We start from the raw sequence: 25,558 nt of genomic DNA on the forward strand, positions 1-25,558 counted from the left end.
GATGCGAGCCTTCGAGCTGTCAGTTTTGCGGTCCACACAGTAATTATTACTGGATTTGGAGTAAAACTATCGAGCAAAACCGCATGTCAGTACTTAGCATAAACGAGGATATACCAATCCGGTGCTTTGCATCGTCGCAACAGGATAATATACAATATACTACAACTGCGTTTCGTCAACGCACGACAACGAAAGACTGACAGCGTAGCACGCTATTTAAGGGGGCGACTAACCCTAAAGTGTCGATTATATAATTCATTTTTATACTTGAAAATAAGCCCCGAATTGTTTCATTTTCTATACTTAGATAGTACATTATATTTCCGAGAATTCGATCTGAGCAAAAACACGGTATCTTAAAATTTTCTCGATAGAAAAAAATCACAAAGATGCATCTAATTTTCACGAATTTTTCATTTATTGCCATAACCGTACATTGAACTAAGTTAATTTTTTAACAAATTGTATAAAATTCTATCATTGAGAGATCGACCTAGCGGATTTTTAAAATGTTGTATATTTATCGGGTTATTAAGAAAAAACTAATTTGGCGATGAATCCGCGTCGTCCTTTTTCACCTGGCATATGAAAGACGGGCGTGAGTGTGAAGAGAGAAGGACGATGTTTGATTTTTTGGGTTAGTCGCCCTCTTAAGTAATTCTCCCACTACGTTCATATCTTAGTTTCGTTAAAAAATCGAGTCCGAAAAAGCATTACATCAATGTAATAATTATTGTTAAAAAATATGTAAATAAAATGTTGTGGTGTCGACGCTACGACGATTCAACTCAACAAAGCAATGCGGCTCCGCCTTTATGCATGCAGATTGTAGGTTCAAGCGATATTAGCGAGGAAATATTGAAATTACAGATTCAATTTCTACGAATTTCAGTTATGAAGCTTTTTATACAAATTGTTACTTTTTATCTGTGTATTTTTCTGAATAAATATTAAAGGTATCTTTAAAGATTTATTAAAGCTACATAATTTAGTTACATAATTAATAAATGTTTTTAGTCTCAATATAAAACTACTTTTTGCAGATATCCATTCTAATAAATAAGTGAAAAATATTGTCCGTCTGACTATCTAATAAGTACCTCTTCACGTGCAAACCCCTGAATCACTTTTGATGCAGATGTTTGGGTTTCCATAAAAAGACGCCACAGTTTTATTGCGGCAAAATGTACAATTTGAGCTTATGCTAATTTCAGTGCGGTCGAAGTTGCAGATGATATCAATACAGAATTGAACGAAATCATTAATTATTGTGAATTATAAACAAACGAGCATCAAATAAATTATCATTACATAATATTGGATTCGCAAGGGTGTCGTTTATCAGAGTTATTTATTTGATATCTCATGTCTTTATCTAAGTTTTAAAGCGTATAAATATATATATTGTATAAACAAGATCACTATATAAACATACAAAATTTTATCAAAATCGTTTTAGGCGTTTCGCGAAGAAGTTTCGCAACAAACGCCACGATTGTTGGTATTTTGGTAGTTTTAAAATTTTTTGCTAGTATAGTAGTTTTCTAGTATTCAAATATAACTTTAGCTAGTATTATCTAGCTTAGATACTTATTAATTATTATAATAAAACAGGGAATAAAATATATAAAAAGGCATTGTCTACTTTTATCATTTTAGAACTTATTTGAAAATTTCATGCTGCATTTGCAATTCGTCTCAGTTGAAAATAATTCTTATTGCACCTCAAAAAAGTATTCTTCAACGAGAATTAACTTTTGAAAGTTATATACCGTATTTCAGTTCTTCCTTAAGTCTAAAAGCAATAACTATTTTTTGTTCCTTTCAGCTATATCTTTTTTGTTAGCATGTTTTTTAAAGCGTATTTAAAAAAAACCCCAAAAACAAATCACAAATATCGCAGGTGAGATAAGAAATCGATAAAAGCTTTTACCTGGGGGTTCACAAGGGGGTTCACGGGAGCCCTAGAACAATTTTTTTTATTACTATCAAGCTAAGTTTTTGTGAGTAGCTTTGTTTTGAAAAGACGAACAACATTTCTATCTGTGTAAAATCTTGAAAGAACAGAAATAGAAAGGATTTCATACTTTGACTTGATGGGCCTAAAATATGGATCGTTCTATTTGCTAATTAATTTATTGACATATTAATATCTATATTAGAATATAATAATAATAATCATATCGAAATAAAATAAGATGATAATTCATGACATAAATATTATTCATTATCTAAAATTTAAATTGTTTATGTTAGAAAAAGCACAAATTGACATAATATTATTGTATTAAGTTCTTTATAATAATTATTTAAGTATTAGAAATAGTATACTTGAAAATATAATAAGATAAAAGGATAAATAGTTAGAAGTAGTATTAGTATAAGTAAATAAATTATAAATTACACTGTATAAAATTTGCACGCCACCCAAAGGTAAAATAAGAGAGCTTCATCACATTACTTTAACATCATATTGTACCTTATTTCAGCAAATAAATGATTTCTATTTCTATTTCTATTTGTAGGACAATGTTACTTTTAAATTAAATAACTATTAACCTATCAATATACAAAAAATCATCTTGTTCGGGTTCCGTTGTAGGGTTCAGTAGTCAATCAAGTTTTGTTGATTACAGAACCCTATAACGGAACCAAACGAGCCGATTTTTTGTATAGGTAGTTTATTAATATGTCATATAATTTAAGAGTAACATTGTCCTACAAATAAAATAGTCCGTATTTTAGGACCATCAATTCAAAGTTTCATACTTTGAATTGATACTTTCTATCTCTCTAGCCAAAATTCGTTTAACGCGCGAGAATATACATTTTTCTTGGATGAAATATTTCATTTCTTTCCATGCCCTTTCCCTGATCCCTCAACACTTACTCAAACTATATCAACGTATCTCCATACCAAATTTCATCAAAATCGGTTCAACGGCTTGGGCGTGAAGAGGTAACAGACAGACACACTTTCGAACATATAATATTAGTATGGATTCTTGTTACTATTCAAGATTATGTGAGGTAATAATGAGATGGGAATGAGATTACAAATCCTTGAGGGCTTATTCAATAATAATTAATTGGGACGAGAAAAGGTCTACAAAATTTGACCTTCATCTAACAACTTTCATGTTCGATCCTGGCGACACAGGAGATACAGTGGTGGGAATGCTGTTCTGAGGGTGGGCCAGAGCCCGTTTTGACAACTTTCATTTTGATTTGTTTTTATGTTTCTAGTGGTAAATTTTGAAATACTAATCATTTATCAACAATGCAGCAAATTGACCATACATGTTGTAAATATAGATCTATATAAATATAAAAATGGATTAAACATTTTGTTAGTCTCGCTAAAACTCGAGAACGGCTGAACCGATTTTGCTAATTTTAGTCTTGAGATATTCGTGGAAATCCAGGAAAGGCTTATATTAAGAGGAAGTGATACGATTTTCAGTGAATAATCTTGTATTTACATATTGTTCCTTAAATAATAAGTTTTTTATTATAGTGTCAACATTTTGTAAATTTTGTAGTTGTTTAGTGTGTATTGTCTTAAGGCGCAAACAATTTGAAGTGAAAAGTTTATACGTGGGAGAGCCACGCTTCGGCACGAATAGGCCGGCTCGGCCGGAGAAATACCACGTTCTCACAGGAAACCGGCGTGAAACAGCGCTTGCGCTGTGTTTCGCCGAGTGAGTGAGTTTACCGGAGGCCCAATCCCCTACCCTATTCCCTTCCCTACCCTCTCCTATTACCCTATTCCCTCTTAAAAGGCCGGCAACGCACCTGCAGCTGTTCTGATGCTGCGAGTGTCCATGGGCGACGGAAGTTGCTTTCCATAAGGTGACCCGTTTGCTCGTTTGTCCCCTTATTTCATAAAAAAAATATTATTGTGAAGATAACACTTGTCAAGCGGTAATTTAAAAAAAAACTATACTTATAATATTATAAACCTGAAGAGTATGTTATAAAATACAATATTTATTTATTTAAGACACGATTTCTCTAACTATATATATGGCGTCATATCCCGTTTCCCCCGGGACAAACCACACAATATGTCTCGATGATTGAAAAAGTTGACAAAAATAATCGCTTAATATCGAAACAATCGCTATCAGCTATAATTTCGATTTCCAAACAAATATTTGAAATAACATTTTATAAATTTCTAAATTATTTAGCTGGAAATGTTATCGCTTAGATTAAAATGTTTGAAGACATGAGTGGAAGAAGTAACTAAAATTTTACAACATAAGAGTCAACTCACAAATCACTTATTTTTCCCTTATAATTTGAACCATCTTTGTGATCATTTTAACTTCATTATTTAGCTAATCTATCTTGCTATAAATATAATACACATTTTTTATTTTAAATTATTTTCTTGGACCTCAATCCTCAATTTGTGCAAAAAAACATCAATTTTCAAATTGTTACCATGTCTTCATTTTACTAGTAACTGTTCGCCTTATATTTTCCACAGTTATAACTTAATTTATTTATTTAAATCAGGCTACGTAGGCCCATACAATATATACCTTAATGACTAACATACATAAAAATTATACAAACTTAACAACTACACATTATCACGAATTAACGCGACGTGACGCGCGCTTCATTCCGCAGTCTCCCCCGGAACCTTCGATAAACCACATCAGTCGGCCAGAATTCCTCCGCTTCAAAGGTCGGGAGAAGATGCGTCGGTACTCTCACCACAAAGGAACTGAAGTTGACCCTGTGGCGAGACTGCAGACGCTCGACCCTCAAGTGGAGTGTTGTCTTCTTACTGATGTAGTCAACGACGTCTTCGACCTCCATGGACCAGTGCAGGCGGGATATGTACAGGGGCATCGCGGGGACCTCGCTCCGCAGACGCAGCTCAGGTACATATGGCGCGGTGCCACGATGGTTGCGGGCGGCGGGCTTCTTCTTCCTTCTCTCCACCAGTATGAAGCCCTCCTCATCGCGACCAGCAACAGTCGCGTAGTTTTGCTGAGTCCCCTGTGGACTCGGCGTCGGCGCAACCGGGAGGGGAGCGCGGGTGGAGGCGGCAGCGGCGGTGTTCATTGACCCGTCCGATAATGCTGACGGGCTAAACGTGATCGCTTGTGCGCCTCGGCGATGAGTGACGAATGCGGCGTCAGCTGGTGACCTACATAATGAATTATTACTTTTTAGTTGTGATAATTCATTACGTAGATCACTAATGTAAGCTTCTGACGCCTGCAGTCTACCCCGAACTCCGGTCAGCTCCTCCTTCAGGAACCTGATGTCCTTCAGTAGGCTGACGACGTCGACGTGGTCCAACGTGACGGGCGGCAGCTTGTGCAGCTCTTTAGCCACAAAAGCCGGTACCTCATCTGGATCAGTCTGCTTCAGCAGGGAGATGATGTCCTGCACGCTCCTTTCGGTTCCGTCTCTTCGTCGCGACGGCATGTTCGCGCTCTGGCCGAGCGTCTCATACAGCAGCTGCTTCCCCTTGCAAATCTCCTCACTGGTGAAGGAGGACTTGCAGATCTACATGATGCTGACCTCGTCCATGGTGTCGATGGCGTGCTGGATTAACGCCAGCAACTCGTTGGCTACGAGCGCCATGGTCACGTGCAGCGGCAACGTGCCGCGCGATTCGCGAAAATATTAATTAAATAATATTTGCGGCGTGTGTAACGTGGATCACGACCGTTCGCTAGCTCGACACATTACACAATTCTCATCTCAACTTATACCTTAACGATTGACTTATGGTAAGTATGATTAGCAGACTAATTATAAATCTAAAAATAAACATCCTTATAATATGCGCTGAAGTTCTTTAGTAAGTTCGTAGCAACTCTACGCCGTAGACAATAGCTACGCCGATGTAGTTTGCATGCCAATTAAAAAGCTATGCGAGCTTAACACCGTTACTGAGGCAATTAAAACCTTGCTTTACCTTATAATACGATAGGTTCAATACTAAAAATGAGGACTTATGTCGTAAAAAGAAAAAAAAACCTCTTTGTTGGAGAAGCGAAATAAAACTTTCAGTGTGCTATGGAAAGTAAAAATGTAGTATTATTTTAAATATTATACTGATATTCATTTATCTGGTGCCACTTGGAAGAATAATATCATCTAAGTCGATCGTCTGAATCGAAAGGAATCAAACTTAGAATATAGTAAGCAGGGATTTACAAGTCAAAACGTGATCACAAGTTCAAAAACCTCTTTTTTAATATTTGAGAGAAAATTTACGAAACTTAAAGCTCTAAAATGAAAAACATTTCTCTTTTAATCTTAAATATCTAGAATAAAACCTTCATTAAAACGGATAGTAGCTGAAACCAAACAGCGCTCTTTTGCTCGGATTTCGAGCCGTGAATGCTCGCAAAATATTCTTAATTATTTCGTCACAAATTCAGAAAAACTGACTAAGTGCGAGGCGGATTCCACGCGAAGGGTTCCTTACCATTCACTAAGTACTATTCATTAGCATTATAGGGTTCCATTTTTAAATAGCTTAAAAAATAGGTTATGAAATATTTCCAGAACTGTCCAGTTTTTATATATTATGTTATGTCTGTCTATATCAGCGTCTAAGCATATGTGCCAAATTTTAAAAGTGTATGTATGTGTGTATGTATGTATTTATGTATGTTTTTCTATTTGTGTTTGCATGTCTCTGAGACTACAAGACCAATTTGAGTAATTCTTCTTTGTGCTAGGTATTGTTTAACTTAGGGTGTTAGCGCCATCTACATTTCGCATATTAATAGCTCCCACACCGGTTTCGGTGACGGTGGCCGGTTTCATTGAAACCAGGCCAGCTACGCAGGAGTAATTTTATAGTGCCCAAGTGTGTGCGCAGTACACAAGAGCACTCTCTATTCCTTTACTCTCATAACCCAGTGGGACGGAAGACCGACACGACTGGTGAGAGATCAGGCGCAGGACCGACTTTTTACATGCCCATCCGACGCATGGATCATCTTACTTGTCAGACAATCAGGTGATCAGCCTGCATTGTCCTAACCAAACTTGGAAATAACATGTTTCCAACGCGGGAATCGAACCCACGACCTCCGAGTCAAGAGCCGCGCTCTATACCACTAGACCACAGAGGCGTTTCGCATATTATGGAAGTTTCATCAAAATCGGTTCAGCCGAGATACAAAATTTTAATAAAATTATTTCTTTCTAGTTATGTTATATTCTTTCTAAAAATACGTAAGTAAGTTAAATACGCACAATTTTGAAGTCGGGTTTTTATTAAATATTATTTACCGTCTTGGTACGGAACCCTAAAATAGTGGGAAGGAGTGGACGTAATGGGATTAATGTCTGCACTTGGGCGCCGGCCATCCCGCCGTCTCCGCTCAAACACATCTTGATATTCCTTTCACAGGGTTAAGTCAATCTCAACTTGAAATTAAATCACAACTTGCTAGTTGTTTTTGTTCATAACCAATAATATTCTATGTTACTAACGTAACTAGATTGGAAGTTTACGGTAGCAACGCGTTGCCACTTCGAAGATGCCTGCAGGCATATCTCACATACATAATGACATAACGAATATATGACAATATATGACTTGACATTGTCTTTTGAACAAAAAAGTGGTTACGCATTTCTGAGAATCTTTTGTAAGACATTGCTACTCTAGTATTTTAGAAACTCATTGTTCATAACACAAAATTTCATATGACAGTTATTATTTACCTAAGTTTATCTTTTTCCCAGCTTTGTTGATATAGGATAATATTTTGATGTTTGCTGATTAAAATTGCCATGGGTGTACCCAGGTTCTGGGCCAGGAGGGGGGGAGGGGGCGGGGGGGGGGGCAATTGCAATCAAATCAGAAGATAAAAATTATACATATTTTTATACAATTTCTAAGTTACTTATACATTGTCTATTTTAAAAGTAATTTTCGAGGGTCATACTTAGTAGGGACGTCAACATGATCCAGCTGGCCTTCCCTGATCGGTACGCCTATGAAAATTGCAAATGAATAATTTTCAGTTAAAAACCTCAGAAGAAGTATTTACAAGCATCAAAAAGAACGGAAATCAACACTAATAAATAAATGCAAAATGTCTGTCTTTCTGTTACTTCTTTAGCATGATCACATCAGCAGTGTCAATAATGATATAGGGTGAACGTGACTAGTGATTGGACAGTACTAGTCATTGGACAGAGCACAAAAACACTATATTCATTAAGGTTGCTTTAAAAATTATATTTATACGTGGGAGAGCCATGCTTCGGCACGAATGGGCCGTCTCGACCGGAGAAATACCACGTTCTCACAGAAAACCGGCGTGAAACAGCGCTTGCGCTGTGTTTCGCTGAGTGAGTGAGTTTACCGGAGGCCCAATTCCCTTTCCTATCCTCCCCTATTCCTTTCCCTTCCCATCCCTACCCTCCCCTATTACCCTATTTCCTCTTAAAAGGCCGGCAACGCACCTGCAGCTCTTCTGATGCTGCGAGTGTCCATGGGCGACGGAAGTTGCTTTCCATCAGGTGACCCGTTTGCTCGTTTGCCTCCTTCTTTCATAAAAAAAAAACTACCTGTTTTTCTATAAAACCAGGCGTTCTTTTACTTTAAAATCAGGCAGTTTTTAAAACAACCTTAATAAATAAATAATTAAAATTTGTGCTTTGTCCAATGACCGGTACTGTCCAATCACTAGTCATTTGTCCTATGTATTTTTTGCGGATAAATATAGGTTGCTGCGTGATCAAAGAAGTTGCATGAATCATTTACTTGTTTTTTAAATAAAGTACAAAGAACAATAATTATAATAATCGTTCAATAATAATAATTATAATATTGATGGTAATCAAAGTACAAACTTGAACAGATAAGTAATCATCTCCTTCAAACCGAACTTTTAGTATTCCTTTCTCCATTTTGCCCTGATCGAGGTAATCTTGTGGATGGTTCTGAGAATATTGAGAGTTCTGGATAGTTCACTTTGAAATATTTGCTTATTCTCGTAAGCTTTAAGTTTCTCCACATGTTTGATCTTCAGAATCAAACGCTATAATACCTAAATATTTTTTTATGAAATAAGGGGGGCAAACGAGCAAACGGGTCACCTGATGGAAACTTCCGTCACCCATGGACACTCGCAACATAAGAAGAGCTGCAGGTGCGTGGCCGGCCTTTTAAGAGGGAATAGGGTAATAGGGGAGGGTAGGGAAGGGAACAGGGTAGGGGATTGGGCCACCGGTAAACGCACTCACTCGGCGAAACACAGCGCTGTTTCACGCCGGTTTTCTGTGAGAACGTGGTATTTCTCCGGTCGAGCCGGCTCATTCGTGCCGAAGCATGGCTCTCCCACGTCTAAAAATATGTACAGTTTTGGAATCATGACGACATCATTAGAGCACTTTTCCTGTCAAAGCTTTATTTTATTATTACTGGCGACTAGTCGTTGACCGCTTCATTTGCCCAGGGACCGTACATTTTCGTCTTCAGCATCCAAAACCGACCAACCGACCGAATCGCCAGTTGCTGATTAAAAATAGTAAGTATAGTCTGTCAAGAAAGTGAAGAAATTAAAAAGTGGCAACATCGTAGTGTCATCCCTTTTTTCGTAGATTGATTTGAAAGGGAAGACACTACGATGTTGCCACTTTTTAATTTCTTCACTTTCTTGACAGACTATACATGATATTTATAAGCCGGTCTCGAAATGGATTTCGCTAAACTATTTGTGAGCAAAACTTCCTACTTCCGTGAAGTAGTGAGCTATGTTGAATATTTAATGCAAATTTTCCGGCCGCCACCAAGCGATAAGTATAGTCTGTCCAGACTCATTTTACCCGCGAGTTTCCATGAAAATAATCCTTATCGCCCCTACATAAAGGTCAAATAAGAAGTAGAATAACTCTGAACGGATGGTAGAGTATCGAAATTTATAATCGCTTACTAAGTCGCTCTCGGTGAATTTTAAGGAAACACATTTTAGTTTAGTAACATATAACGGAATATTGCAATTAAAGTGTTGCTTAAAATGTTATTTATTTTCTTTATTTAGGTACTCTATTGATACATGTCCACTCGAATTCAAGTGCCTATATCTTCAAATATAATATCAGTAAGCTTATTCAGGATTGGCAATTATATCTGACAATACTTAATCTATCTTGAAAGAAGATAGTGCCTATACGAATATCTTCATATATTTGATAATTTGATAGTATATCGTATTATTAGTAGTATAATATTACGCGGGCTGCCTTTTAAGTCTGCCTTTTCTGTCGTTTGTAAACTTCCCGCGATCATTGAAAAAAAACCATATGGGATTTTAATCTCCTTGTATTTGGATTTCAAAATCAAAAGAAATTATTCAGATTGGTCGAATAATCTTATTGTATCGTCTATTCAAAGGTGACAAGACGTTTGTAAAAATGGAAATGTTGGAGGAAAATTTCCGTGCGATAATTTTTTACAACTAACGAAGTTGATTATCGCGACTTCTGCGTTTTGAGGAGATCACTTCTGTACTTAGTGATGCAGGACCATGTCTTAGGATTATAGAACGCTGGTATTTAGAAGTTTAAAGTGGACACCCTAGCCTCAGTGATCAGCCACGTGATGGTCATCCAAAAACCGTCGTAACGCAAGAAAATATTGAAGCTGTGCAGCAGCTAATCCTCGAAGACCATCATGTGACATATCGCAAAATAGAGGCATCCATGGGCCTTTCAAGGACCACTGTATAAAAAATCTTGCACGAAAAACTTGGAGTAAAAATGGTGATATCTCGTTAGATACCTTGTTTGCTTAGCGACGACCAAAAACAGCCCGTGTTAGTTTTTGTCGCAAAACTCTGCAGTGATTCAACCGAGGAGAGTCAAAGCACGTTTATAATTGGCTCATGGTGACGAGTTTTGGATACATGCTTATGATCCAAATTCTAAGCAGCAGTCTACTGTCTGGGTCTTGTAGAATGAGCCAAAATCGACCAAAGTCATGGACTCACAGAGCACTTTAATAAAAATTGTTTGCCTCCATTGTGACAAAGGGTGGTCACATCGCCACTTTTGTACCCAAAGATTGCAAAATGGTTACCGCTGACTAGTATACCACAGCTTGTTTGCCACAAGTCATCACCGAATTTCGAAAAAAACGATCAAGACGTCGTATGTTCCTGGCCATGAGAACGCATGTTCGCACATCGCCGGTCATACAAAGATGTTTTTGTGAACCCAAAACATTGAAATTTTAGATCATCCGCCTTACAGCCCTGGCTTGAGCCCTAAGGATTTTAATAAGTTCCACAAAATTAAGCAAAGTATTTGTGGCCAACGTTTAAGCTCACCTGAAAAAGCTGTTTACGCGTAAAAATCGGCCATTTTGACTACCTCATTAGGACTGGAATAAATGTTTTAAAAACTGGTTTGAACGCATATAAAAGCATTTTAAATATCGTGAAGAATTCTTAAAAAACAATAAATGATGATAATCTATTAGATTGTCTGTATTTATACAAAACGACAAAACTTAAAAAGCAGCCCTCGTATTATTCATTCCGGTATCTTTAGTGACTCTATGCTGCTGATTGAGATAAAATTTGATATAACTTACGGAAAATTATTTGTATACTAGTGGTCCGCTCCGGCTCCGCCCGTTGTACATAGATAGATAGAATATACTTTATTGCGTTCAAAAACACATAGCACTTAGGGACATCAGCTTGGCTATACATTGGTAAAAGAATTTTTGAAATCGGTCAAATAGTTCCTGAGATTACTGTGTTCAAACAAACAAACAAACTCTACAGCTTTATAATATTAGTAAAGATTATCATATTTGAAATGTAGCCGTAAGCAGAGTAGACAGAACGTGTTATTTTCTAAGAGTGGGTTGCACCAACTTACTTTAACTATAACTACAATGCAAAATGTCAAATCTTTGGATAAAGTCAAAAATAGACGCCATATTCAATCATAACCATAGAGCTCGATAAGGCTTTAAATGAACGTGGCGAAAAAAGGAACTATCGCTATCATCATACAAAAACGCCATTTTTGATAGTTCTCCTTTACCAGTAACAGACATCTGTCAAATGGTTAAAGTTAAGTTAGCTTTAAATATAACCATGTCTTTGACCATAACTTTAACTTTAACCACGCCTCTGGTGCAACCCACCCTACGGGTGTACCCATCTAACAAAAGCCAGTATTTTATTTCTAAACAAGCGAACATTTATTCAATTAAGAACAAAAGTCGGCTATTATTCTTTTAAAAGTGTAAACAAAGAACAGGGTTGAATTTCTGCGAACGTCCCACGCACTCCCACGCCCTCCGACGCAAACGTCAAATCCTGTAAGACCTATAATTTGCTGGCCGTCTTGTTTCTTCCTACTCACAACATTTATGAAAGAATAACTTTATATTATAAAAACTATGAAAAGAGTTTACGTAGATTCTAGAAATGTATGACTATAAAAATATCCAAGGATGTACGTAATAACCTAAACTGGCGCAAGTGTCCTGTGTCCTTATTACCGTACCTACTTATAACCGTACAAAATGTACCTAATAACGTTGTTCATGTACTACCAATAACGTAGGTCGTAGACAGATGGCCGACAAGGTTTAAACACGGATTTTGTCGCGGAGCACTTTTATTAACCCGACGTTTCGGCTACTTTACAGCGGCCGTGGTCACGGGTCACGGGTGGACTGAGGTGACAGGCGTCCAATTTATTGAAGTTCTTCAACTACCCGAAGATTCATCAATTTTTGTTTGCGTTCCGACTACCGATCCGTAAGTGTTTAAACCTTGTAATTTAATGAATGATACTCGTGTAAACCTAAGAAATCATTAGATGGCCGACAATTTTATTTGCTAGTGTTTAAATATCTAGTAAATTTAAAGCCGCCACCCATTATTTCGATCAATGTATGATCGCTTAAAATGGTTACATGTGGTCGATCTTGCTATGAATCAATTCCTGTGGTATAAATTACAGATAATAGATATATCTACCTGATATTATAATAGTATGAATACCTCAGCTGTAATGGAATTTTATTAGTCGTTAGAAATTACAATTAGATTACGAAGGAGCGCAACATAAATACGTAGTTCCATCACTGGTAACAGATATATTTTGTATTGACAATGGGTATTGACCCAGCTACCCAATATGTAACCCTAACATTTGTCTCAGTTAGAGGCGTTAGATGCAGAGGGCTTCTGACTCATTTGTTACTAAATTCTGGATAGGTACAACATTTACTCGTAAGTCAACAACAACAAGCTTAATACGTTTTACAAAGTACAGACATTTATCATTAAACAAAACAATGATAAAATTAGTTTTAGGAATCCATACGCACGAGATAAATAAGAGTGTCATGTAAACACTATTATATCATGAAAATACATATTAAGAGGGTGACTAACCCAAAAAATCAAACATCGTCCTTCTCTCTTCACACTCACTCACGCCCGTGTTTCATATGCCAGGTGAAAAAGGACGACGCGGATTCATCGCCAAAATAGTTTTTTCTCAATTACTCGATAAATAGACAATATTTTAAAAATCCGCTAGGTCGGTTTCTCAATGATAGAATTTTATACAATGTGTTAAAATATTAACTTAGTTCAATGCACAGTTATGGCAATAAGTGAAAATTTCGTGAAAATTAGATGCATCTTTGTGTTTTTTTTTTCTATCGAGAAAATTTTAAGATATCGTGTTTTGCATAGATCGGGTTCTTGGAAATATAATGTAGAAATTTTAGAAAATGAAATAATTCGGGGCTTATTTTCAAGTATAAAAATGAATTATAAAATCGAAAATTTTGGGTTAGTCGCCCCCTTAAGTAGGTCGAAGACGTAGAGAAAATTAAAGCGATAGGTATTATAATAATTAATAAGCAATAGGTACTATTATAAGAGCTCCTTGATAAAAATTAAAATTTTTAAAAGTGGCGATACAATAATATTATGTAACATTGTGTCATTATATATAGAAACCTTTGGGTACTTCCCAAAACTCTTTCAATTTCGATGTTAAGTCGATATAATTTTGATTTGATAGAAAATAAACCTTCGGTATAAATTCACTCTCAAGCTGAAGGCTTCGCCGAATATATTGATTATTTTACTTAAGGTCTCCGAAGTTCCTTTCAAAAACTACATTCACACCAATCGATTAAGCATTAAATTAAAAAAATACGTGTGGCACTCTGGGACTGCACCGGTAAAGCTATTGCATAGCATTTTTTATCAATTTATGTAATTATAATTCGCAGACGTCTAGTCGCACGCACACAAACACGTGCCGAAGTCTGGCAACGCCGCACCGCTGTGCCGGTCGTGGGCTGTGTTAGGCTACGAATAATAGATTTTCTTATTCGTAGGTGTTAGGGTTTTAGGGTTCCGTACCCAAAGGGTAAAAACGGGACCCTATTACTAAGACTTCGTTGGCTGTCCGTCTGTCTGTCTGTCGCCAGGCTGTATCTCAAGAACCGCTATAGCTAGGCTTCTGTTCACATATTGTGTATATCTGTTGCCGCTATAACAACAAATACTAAAAACAAAATAATATTAATATTTAAGGGGGGCTCTCATACAATAAACATGATTTTCTTAGCCTTTTTTTCTCGATATCAATAATGGCAACAGGTAGGCACTTGAAATTGTCACAAAGGTCTTAAATATATTATGTGTACTTAATTAATTAATAATAATATTTAAATCAAATAAAAAATTAAGGGGGGCTCCAATATAGAAACACAATTTTTGGCCTATTTTTATTCTTTGACGGTACGGAACCCTTCGTGCGCGAGTCCGACTCGCACTTGGCCGATTTTTTCATTAGGAAATTTCTTAATTCGCCGCGCACAAAGCCGGCGACAAAAGCTATGCAATGGCTTAAAAATCTGTCAATTGTGATGTAAGTAGCAAGCCAAACAAAACAAATTGTTAAAAGCAAAAGTATTTCGGCGTTTTACGACCTTAATTCGATGTTTAAATTTTAGAACACTCGAGAAAAATGTGTTTACAACCAAGAGGGTGCTCCGGGGCGTCGAAGTACGGTGGAGTGTCGTTGTGAGGAGAGCGATGATGATCCAACAAGCCAACAAGCCATCTCTTGACAAACCGTGCTTATTCACAATTTCCGACTTCAAAAAAGGAGGTTATCAATTCGACCCGTATAATAAACTAGATGACGCCCGTAATCCTGTTGGGGCAAAACTCGTTTATCACGCGGGAACCGTACATTTTTCCGAGATTAAAAGTATCCTATGTATAGACATAGAATACTTTATGACCATTTACGAGTATAATATTATATACCATACTAATTACTAATATTATAAATGTGAAAGAGTGTCTGTCCGCGTCTTTGTTACCTCTTGACACCCAAACCACTTAAACGATTTTGCTGAAAAGAATAGTGATACTTTGGGTCCCGGGAATAATTCCCGAAAAAAGAAGTAGTTTGGGTGTCAAGATCGGTAACAATCAGACAGACAGATAATTTTTACATTTGTTGTCCGTCTGTGTAGCTCTAGACGGACAACAAATTTCAAGTGTGTGTGTGTATGTATGTTTTATGTTTGTGTTCGCATATCTCCGTAACTGCAAGTCCGATTTAAGTAATAATATTATTTTTGTTGTTCTGAGTACTGTCCAACTTAAGGAATGTTGCAAGTTTCATCACTATCAGTTTAATAGTTTTTGAGATGGGGAATTTTAATCCTCAATTACGTACAATTTTGAAGTCGGTTTCATCTTTTTAAAATACAATTATTTACAACAATAATTCTACACCAAAATTATCTCTTGAAAAGACTCGAGTCGACACCGCTCCAACGCGCGTTCGAAATACATCTCAACCGTATTACACCAAACTATCTTTATCTAATTACGAAACCACGTGGAATCCGCAAGACACCGTGGAATTCGCAACTCGGAATCTGCCAAGTGTCTTGGAATCTACCGAGCCACTTGTTAATCATCAATCAAGCTGCTAGCCTCATCCCGCAGTCAACACGTTTTCAAAGTGTCGATGTTAAAGCCTTATATACAGTCTGTTAGTGTAAACACCGTTATCCTTGAAACCATCAAATGAGCCCGTCAAAATGAACAACTTTTTCTATGAGAACAATGCTGGGAACTCAAAGAAATCCGTATTCATACCCATACAAATTGCCGATCCGGGCATCCGTATCGACATGAAGACGGCATTTTTTTTGAGTTCCCAGCATTGTTCTCATTAAAAAAAGTTGTTCATTTTGATGGGCTCATTTGATGGTTTGAAGGATAACGGTGTTCAGCTGTTTTAGGCGTGAAGAGATATCAGACAAAGAGACACACATGTGCATATATAATATTAGTATGAATAATTGACCTTTGTAGAATAATAATGCCCGGGATACACGAGGCTAGTTTTTCAAGCTAGGATAGCAAGCTGTTGTTTACCAAACTGTCCTGGCTTGCTGACCTAGCTTGGAGCATGCTAGTTCTGTTTACATGAGGCTAGATTTTTTAAGCTTGTACTTACTGGAGTGCTGAGGTGACCACACGTCCAAAATGAACTGTATACGAAAAAAAACATTATTCGACTAAAACAGTTGCTCCGAAAACTGTGCCATTTCGCGCTAGACGAACTAGAAGATGAGCTACAAAAACGGCTGTGGACAAGACCGTGAATTTTACGAAGAGATAAACGTGGATCATCTGCTTTACTTTTGGAAGAATTTCGCAATGAAGATTTGGGAAAGTAATTTGCGAATGATACCTGATTTGTTTGATATTCTGTTGAGTCTGGTAAAGCCAAAAACGAAACTAGCCTCGTGTAACCCGGGCATAAATGAGGCGCCTAATTGCAGTCGTGTGGAATAACGTTTAGTGGCGTTTGGAATGAAATTAAACCGTTCATACACTTGCTACGTTCATATTTAAGCGGACACATGCCATTTCTCATTTAAGCACGATTCAGCGAACATTTATAGCGCGTATATTCATAACTGCTCTATTATAACTCCAAAGTTACTATTTATTTTTGTTAGGGACATAACACGCCATATCTTATATCTTTAAACGAGCAATTCTTGCAGTATATATAACTATAGAATCTCGGAATCGGCTCCAACGATTTTCATGAAATTTGGTATATAGGGGGTTTCAGGGGCGATAAATCGATCTAGCTAGGAATAATTTTTAGAAAATGTAATTTTATTCGTGTTTTATCGAATACCGAGCGAAGCTCGGTCAAATAGCTAGTTGAAGATAAAATTAGTAATGACTAACCTTATGAAATTGCTACGAAGTTTAAGCGTAAATATTTATTCTTGCTATACGCATAATAAATACCTACATAAATACATATTTCGCGCTTTTTTTATAATTTTCAGAGACGCCGAAATCGTTCCGTAATTCTTTTTATATTCAGAAATGTTGGTTTATGTTTAAAATTCACTAAATGACAATGCTAGTCTCCACAGACGTCAGAGCGGAGAAGAGAGATGGTCTTACCCTTAATAATTTATTTGGACTTTTTCACCGAGTAACACGGAGGGCAGTGGAATCCCTTGAATAAAACATCGCACAGGAAACTAAGAGTAAATCGTGGCTACGTTTGTTTTTTAAACCTATTTTTCATGGGTCTAAAAGCTCCTGTATTTTTCAAATGCTGTTAAAGCTAGGGGTAAAAACGCATTCTTAGGTCAATCAATTTAAGTATACAGTGTGTAACAAAACTAAGTGATAATACTTTAGGGTGTGTACGTGTTCCTTGTAGAGATTTCTCTGTGAAAGTAGCAGCTTTGAAAGACGAATTTTTTTTCTTCACTTTTGTATGGGCAAGGGCCCGAGCGTCACGAGTTTCCCCATACAAAAGTGAACAAAATTTTTGGTCTTTGAGCGCTGCTACTTTCACAGTGAACTCTCTACAAGGAACACGTACACACCCTAAAGTATTATCACTTATTTTTGTTACACCCTGTATATTTGTTGAGTTTAAAAACTTTTGTTTTTGATGTTTAAACATTTTTACAGGCACTTGTAGAGAGTAGTGACTAAAGTATGACATAGAGCTATTTAAACCATTTTAATAGTAAAACACATAATACGTACATCGTAGTCACGACGAACTAACTGTAAAATAAAGCCATGCGAAATTAATTGGCGAACAGTATAAATCCTCCCCGACAATATTAACTATAAACGAGGCTAAACACTGGATCGCGGCCAAGCATTCAAAGGAATTACATCACACCTAGATAATTACGGCACGGTAGACCGCAGTTTCGCTGGCGGTCTTTCATACAGTTGCATTGAGTTTTGCACAATGTAAATAGAAATATTAAAGTCTTTTAATTAAATCAAACGTGGGAGAGCCATGCTTCGGCACGAATGGGCCGGCTAGACCGGAGAAATACCACGTTCTCACAGAAAACCGGCGTGAAACTGCGTATGCGCTGTGTTTCGCCGAGTGAGTGAGTTTACCGGAGGCCCAATCCCCTACCCTATTCCCTTCCCTACCCTCCCCTATTCCCTTCCCTTCCCTACCTTCCCCTATAACCCTATTCAATCTTAAAAGGCCGGCAACACACGTGCAGCTCCTCTGATGCTGCGAGTAGGTATATCCATGGGCGACGGAAGTTGCTTTCCATCAGGTGACCCGTTTGCACGTTTGCTTTTTTTCATTAAAAAAATAGATAAATATTATTTACGTAGGCTTAATTTGTATTATTTTTAAAATATTTTGTTTGTGGGTCTGGTGTATTGGCATTCACATCAGCTAGGAGAACTTGTAAGTTGTAACACTTGTGTCCAGACCAGTTAGCATTTTCTAGCTATTCCTAGGAGGAAAGCCTATGCAACATAGTTATAGAGCTTATTGATGGGGTAAATTAAGCATATACGAGGTGAAGTGTAACAGTGTAATACGGGTGTTTTTTTTTTAATCTGATATAATAATATTATTGTGAAGTCTCATGAAAAATTAGAAAGGGTTTATCTCACGTACTACGAGTATTGGAGCAATTTTATAGCAATATTTGGCACAGATATAGAGTAGACCACGTGAAGGGAGTATACATAGCTATTTTTTATGGGAAAATGTACCTACGGTTTTTGTAAAATTCCTAATTTAAGCGGGCGAAGCCGCGCGGGACATCTAGTTATTCATAATAATATGGTCCATTTGAAATTTTGAAGATGATTTGGAGCCCATGAGTTTTATGATCCATGGACCATTCACCATGGTCAATAAATAGCTTTTTGGAAGAATAAAATATTAAAAACCCTTTGAAAAAACTTGGCTTAAAGGTCTCGTTACCAGGCCATTAAATCTTTTTGGAAGTCACAAATAAAGCACGTTGTTTTTCTAAGTCTTGGTCGCATTACAAAATTTATTATTTTTAACAAAAAATTAAAACCGACTTCCAAGGTAAAAACAATAATAACATCCTTTAAATAATATGAACTAAAAAGTATTAAATAATTTTTCCTATCTAATAGTGCCTTTTTCCGAATTCGGTTAAAACTCAACTATTTCTGTACTCAATCTTCATCATTTTGAAGTCGGTACCAGATATACTTAGCTGAATTCAGTCTGCCAGAATATTTGAAACTTTAGTTCATATTATTTAAAGGATGTTATTATTGTTTTTACCTTGGAAGTCGGTTTTAATTTTTTGTTAAAAGTAATAATTTCACTCTTTTTAGTTACCTAGTAAACTATCGCGTACTATACGTAGAAAAATACACCTGTATATTATTCTACGTATCTTATTACATGCTCACCGGTGAGCGAGACACAATAGAATAACAATAGGTTTCCAAGAATCCACGATCGAAGGATTAATAGGAGTATAATCATTTTAATCAGTAAAACCGTTTCGAAGGAGTGAGGTAACTAACATTGTGACACGAGAAAGAAAAGAAGGTGTACTTATTTATTATATTAAATATTAATATTAATATTTTATTGCAGTTTTGGTAAGTTAAAAATTATAAATGGCTCGTTTAATAACTAGTTTAGCAGTTAAAACTAAGCAGTAAAGTACCTAAACAAAAATGAGTTGTAAAAAATAATGAAATGGATCATTGAAAACATTATTGAACAGTAAAATAATTAAATGAGCGGTAAAAATTAATGAATGAGCGGTTACGTGTGGGCAGTAACGAACCGGAATTTGTCAGTAAGAAATCTCATTCTAAGCAGTTCTTTAAACAATGAGGCGGTAAAATATAATAATATCGGCCAAGTGCGAGTCGAACTCGCCCATGGAGGGTTCCATACCATTATAAAGCGAAAGTAAGACGGTCGCCGGCTGCTGCCGCAGCACGCTCCCTTCGCTCGCTCGGCTCCCTCTGTGTTGTGGTCTAAGTTCTAACCTAACCTTACCTACTCTTGGACTTTCTGGATTGTGTTTGTTTTTGTTTGCTGTATATAAAATACATAATAGAACAAAAGTTCTGAAAAAAATTTAATAGTCTAATGCCCTGTTTCTGAAGTTACTGTACGCGATTCCGCGATTAGAATAACCATACACGGTTATTCCCTTTTTAACGGGCAAAACACACAAGCAATCCAGCATCTGTCAAGACGTGTCGTCTGGCAACACAGAAGGGCTGGCAACACCGGACTTCCTTGAACTTAGTAATCTGTGCTTCACAGTGTTGCCAACTTAGTGGAATTTCCACTAGATCTGGTCTGGTGGTTTTGACGTACCTTTCGGCGGGAAAAATTTGGTTTTAGTGGCTAGTGGATTTCTTAGTGGATTCGATTATTTAAGTTAGTGGTAGCTTCGACGTTAAACCACTAGTTTTTTTTAATAAGTTTCTAACCCTTGAAGACGCACACTGGAAACTTAATTATATTATTATTATCTTTATTCGTTTTGCCGCATTCTAACGCTGATATAGAGCGATTATTTAGCGTGATTAATGTTGTCAAGACTTAACAGAGAAACCGGATGAAGTTTGATCGCCTTTCTTTCGTGCAAGGTTAGCACGCGAAGGCAAATGCTGCAATAACAACATAATACCAAATACAGTATTACAAAAATTAGAACTAAAAAATTTATTCTTCACAAACTGAACAAGTAAATGACAAAGATTCCTCTAAAGACGTTTATCTTTACTCTTTAGTTAAGTACCTACTTATACATAGGTACATAAGTAACTAAAGTTTTCCTTATTGTAGTAACAAAAATAATTATTTCAGAATAATAATGACGTTGTTGTTGTATTATTTTCAAATTATATTCAGATAGGTTGTTGTTGTATTTACGTTATTTAGTGGAATTCTGGTGGTTTGAGAGGCCATTTAGGTTTTGGCGGTTTCTGGTGGTTTACGCTGCTGAATTTGGTGGGTTAGTAAAAAAAAGTTGGCAACACTGTTGACAACTGCTGTCTGTTGGTGTTTTAACTTTTAGGTTATAATATTTTATTGTTCAATCGCAAAAACATTTATTTTTATTTAAAAACACGTGGTGTTCAAAATGCTGTCCATAAATAAATCATCCAAAGTGATAAAGAAGAAGAAACTAAACAAGGAACCCTTGAAAAGTGACAAAAAGTTGAAAAAAGTATCCAAACAAATTATTACGAAGGACGAGGAATCTAAAATTAAAATAAAAGCCGAAGCAGGTAACTTAACTCAGATAAAGAAGAAAACAAAATATGTATTACCTTCGAAATTCGTCACCGAAAATTTGGTGTCATCGTGCTTATCCGCCTTACAAAAATTAATTGAAAACTATAACAACAAAAATGTTATATTTGGGGATGAAATTCCAATATTTATGGAAATACGCAGTATCAAAGTACAAGACAAAAAGGGAAACATTAAATTGTAAGTAGAAATGTGCTCTATACCATGTATTATTTTTTAATTATTCTTAAATAGCTAATGTTTTATAATAAAATTACTTTCCTTTCAGTGTTTTACCACATAGCACAGTATCTTCTAATGGTGAAGTCTGTTTAATAACACCAGATTTAAAAAAGGGTAAGAAATCAGATCATGAGCCATCTGTGGATCACTGGGAAGAACTTTTAAGAAATGCCGGAGTAACCTCAGTATGTATTTTTTTACTGTGTCCTAGTTACATAGGCTAAAACTGCAAGACATGCTCTTGACTCAATTTGTTATTATTTCAGGTAAAAACAGTGTTACCTATGAGACAATTGAGGGTGGAATATGATCAGTATGAATTAAAACGTAGATTACTAACTCTACATGACTTCATAATGGTTGATACCAGAGTTCTGAATCATGTCTCCCACTTACTCGGAAAAATATTCTTCAAGAAACATAACATGTTAATTCCTGTGAAAATAAATGAAAAGGGAGATGTAAAAAAAGATATTGATACTGGTTTGCGTACTGTAATGCTGAGGTTAAGTGAGGGACAAACCTCAACGGTGCTTATCGGCCATTCTGGCATGCCACAGAGTGATATCAAAGGGAACATTCTAGCATTAGTGAAGAAACTGGGTGAAAGATTTCCAGGGGGCGAAGCAAATGTCAGATCTTTGTCTATAAAACTTCCATTATCACTTTCCCTACCTTTGTATGTTACACTACGTGAGTATTGTTTTCTATTCTATAGTATTGAATAGAATAAAACAGTGGTACCATACCACTCTGTGCACTGCCAAAGATTACAATATTGTATTTTATGCCTACCTTACCCAAAATGAGCCTTAACATCTCCATTGTGGGTATTGCAGACACAATAGATTTTCAATTGTTATGTGGCAGCCGGCTGCTGCTTGGGGATTGATGGTATGAAAATATAAAATAATAACATTACCAATCATTTTATTTTACAGGATCATCCAACAGCATTTTAGCACCCAAGATTAAATCTGCGAAGCCCAAGATGTATGTAGACTTCATGGATGAGCTGTCCACAAATCCAGGTTGCTTAGTCAGAGTGGCTCCAGATGGCTCAGTAAGACTTAAGAAAAGTGACAAGAAAGAAGACAACAGGTATTACTTTTAATGCTTATAGTTACATTATTAAACATAGTTAAGTTACTGAACAGTGTAAGTTATAATAAGTTCTTTCTATTTGCAAAGAAAAAAGAATTTTTGTTCTATTCACATATTTCAACCAAATTTTAATGGTAAAAAATATAATAAAATACCTGTAAGATTAGTAATGAAAACAATAACCTACTATGTCATTGTATAAATATAGAAAATGATAACCATTCCATTTACATCTAAATATATTTAAATGCTAATTTCTTTTGTGTACTTTAAAAAAATAAAGAAAAAAATTGTTTTATAATTTTTTATTTTATTCTTACAGTGACATAGAAGATATGGAAGATGAAGAAGTTGAAGAAAAAGTTGAGGATGAAGAATAAATTAGTCTTCATGAAATTAAAATGTTTTATATTCATTAAACATTATTGAATAAAAATCTTATTCCTATAATCAACATGTTTCATTTTGTTTTTATATAAATGTTATAAAGTTCAATTTAGCATACTATGCCATCATGGAAGCTGTTTCATGTGTTGCTTCAACAGATTCACCATTGTTAGATGAATTTGTCAATATTGTTATTTGCATCTTGACGGGCCATACCTTCTTGAACTTTTTAAAGTTTCTTGCACCAGGGTTAGGTACTGTTACAGATAAGGGCTCCCTCTTGATTATCAAACCTTTGTTGACAACAAGTGTAGTTGACCCTAAATTAAAATCTTTGAATTTCTCATCTAGTTCAGTTTCCTCTTTTTTAACTTTGACAGTATTCTGCACATTTTCATTAAGCTGCATTAACTCTTGGAGCTTGCTTCCTCTCAGAGCTTCTACATCAATCTTCTCATCGATAACACTTGTGCGGTTAGAATTATCATCTACACCATTCTCCATTTTAATTTTCTTCTCCACCTTGGAATTTGCTGCAGAAGTTGCTTGGTTCTCAACAAAGTCAAACAGGTTGTCTTCATTGTCTCTATCATCTAGCTTCCTCTTAGAAGGCTTAAACAGGTTGAGCATTTTATTTGTATCTCCACTACCATTGCTTGTTTCAGTTTCAGGAGCAGCTAAAAAGTTGAACATGTCATCATTGTTATCATTTAAATTCATTTTCTTGGATGGGACCACTTCATCAATATCTTCATTTGGTCTTTTATTTGACACAGATGAGCTGGTATCGTCTAATGCAAACTTCTTTAGAGCACTTGAACTGCTGGAATTCTCAGAATCGTCACTCAATTTCCTTTTGTGACTTGTTAGAGAAGTATCAATATTTTGTTGTGTCAAACTTTCATCAATGATGATATTTTCCTTTTTAATATTTTGAGACTGTTCCTGAGTTTCTTGAGCTAGGACATTGGTCTGTTTGTTTGCGGCAGGAACATTTTTAATGACTTCCGTTGAGTAACTAAAGTTGGGGTTACAATATTTTGTCAGGGAGCAATACAATATTGCTAAACCGATTTCAGCATCTGCTATCATCCTTTTACCCTTTGATTTAAGGTACTCTGCAATCTCATTGATTAGATCTTTCTGTGACTGAGTTTCGGCACCTGCTGAAGTCAGGTTGCATTGAATCACAATGACATCATCTTCACACAACATTGCCTTAGTCATTTTAGTTTCACTCAGCAGTAGGGGTGTTCCGCAACTGTTTTGTATAGGCATCTTATACATTTCAAACTGACGGCGAGAAAAGAAAACAATTTGCTTGCCAGCAAACAAAATTTTTCTATCTTTCAGTGGTAAGAAAGACACATTTTCTTTGTTCAATGTTGACTCTAATATTTGGGGCACAAAGTTTTGTGGATCTGGCATAGTCGAGTTACTTCTTATGGCATTAATGCATGAATTCCAAAACTCAATATTAACAATATGTGCACCCTGTACTAGCGCCAAAACAACTTTGATGGTCAAAGTAATAGATGGCATAGTAAGGAAAGTGCATGTTTCATCCCAGTCACTCTTGAATTGTCCCCCGACATTATTCAGAATGCTCTTTAAAATTTGTAAATGATCTCCTTTGAGTGTAGATGTGCATGTAATGAAGTCAATTTTGTTGGCTTTCCAAACACTGTTCATTTTACCAAACTTAATAGTATCATCTTGATTTAGCTTAGTCTTAACGTTATGTTCTAACTTTTCTGCACTTTCATTGAGAAATGTCCCGTATTTGGATCCCAAATCCTGAACGAACAACTCTGAATCCGAGACAAACAATGTTGCATGTTTTCTGCTAATTGAAGGATCGTCGGGTAGGGCAAAGTTACAAAACTGAGGATCAACGCTTCTCCCAATCGTTATGTTGGTCCCAGAAAGAACATAAATCGTCCTTTTATCGTTTGTAGCAGTTAAATACCACATCTTCGATCACACTAGAAATGATAGTACACGAAAGTATGAAGTCCTCATGCACTAATAAAGTTGTCCTTTGAGTTTATAATTTCTTTCATTTATTTAACACGGTAAAATGTACTAATTTTATCAATATTTACTGTAGAAAAATATTCGCAAACACGATTTATACATTGACATTTATCGCAAAGTGCCCAAAGAGAATGTCACAGATTACTAG

The 25,558-nt window shown here is 36.1% G+C and overlaps 2 protein-coding genes and 1 long non-coding RNA gene across 3 annotated transcripts; 2 read left to right on the forward strand and 1 right to left on the reverse strand.

Moving 5' to 3' along the window:
* Window positions 1–724: 724 nt before the first annotated feature.
* On the forward strand, window positions 725–16,503 carry LOC121732440. The gene is made up of 3 exons (XR_006036373.1): window positions 725–735; window positions 1,331–1,333; window positions 16,392–16,503. It is a non-coding gene; the product is annotated as an uncharacterized LOC121732440 (long non-coding RNA).
* Window positions 16,504–21,410: 4,907 nt separating this feature from the next.
* Window positions 21,411–23,435, forward strand: LOC121732410 (ribosomal L1 domain-containing protein CG13096-like). The gene is made up of 5 exons (XM_042122279.1): window positions 21,411–21,840; window positions 21,929–22,067; window positions 22,149–22,575; window positions 22,824–22,983; window positions 23,309–23,435. Exons 1-5 carry the CDS (start codon window positions 21,488–21,490, stop codon window positions 23,364–23,366), a joined length of 1,137 nt encoding a protein of 378 aa, XP_041978213.1. The 5' UTR covers window positions 21,411–21,487; the 3' UTR covers window positions 23,367–23,435.
* Window positions 23,378–25,537, reverse strand: LOC121732409 (nibrin). The gene has a single exon (XM_042122278.1). The coding sequence runs from the start codon at window positions 25,345–25,347 to the stop codon at window positions 23,491–23,493; it is 1,857 nt and encodes a 618-aa protein (XP_041978212.1). The 5' UTR covers window positions 25,348–25,537; the 3' UTR covers window positions 23,378–23,490.
* Between the last annotated feature and the right edge of the window lie 21 nt (window positions 25,538–25,558).

This window comes from Aricia agestis, chromosome 12 (assembly GCF_905147365.1).
Source record: "Aricia agestis chromosome 12, ilAriAges1.1, whole genome shotgun sequence".
Lineage (NCBI taxonomy): Eukaryota > Metazoa > Arthropoda > Insecta > Lepidoptera > Lycaenidae > Aricia > Aricia agestis.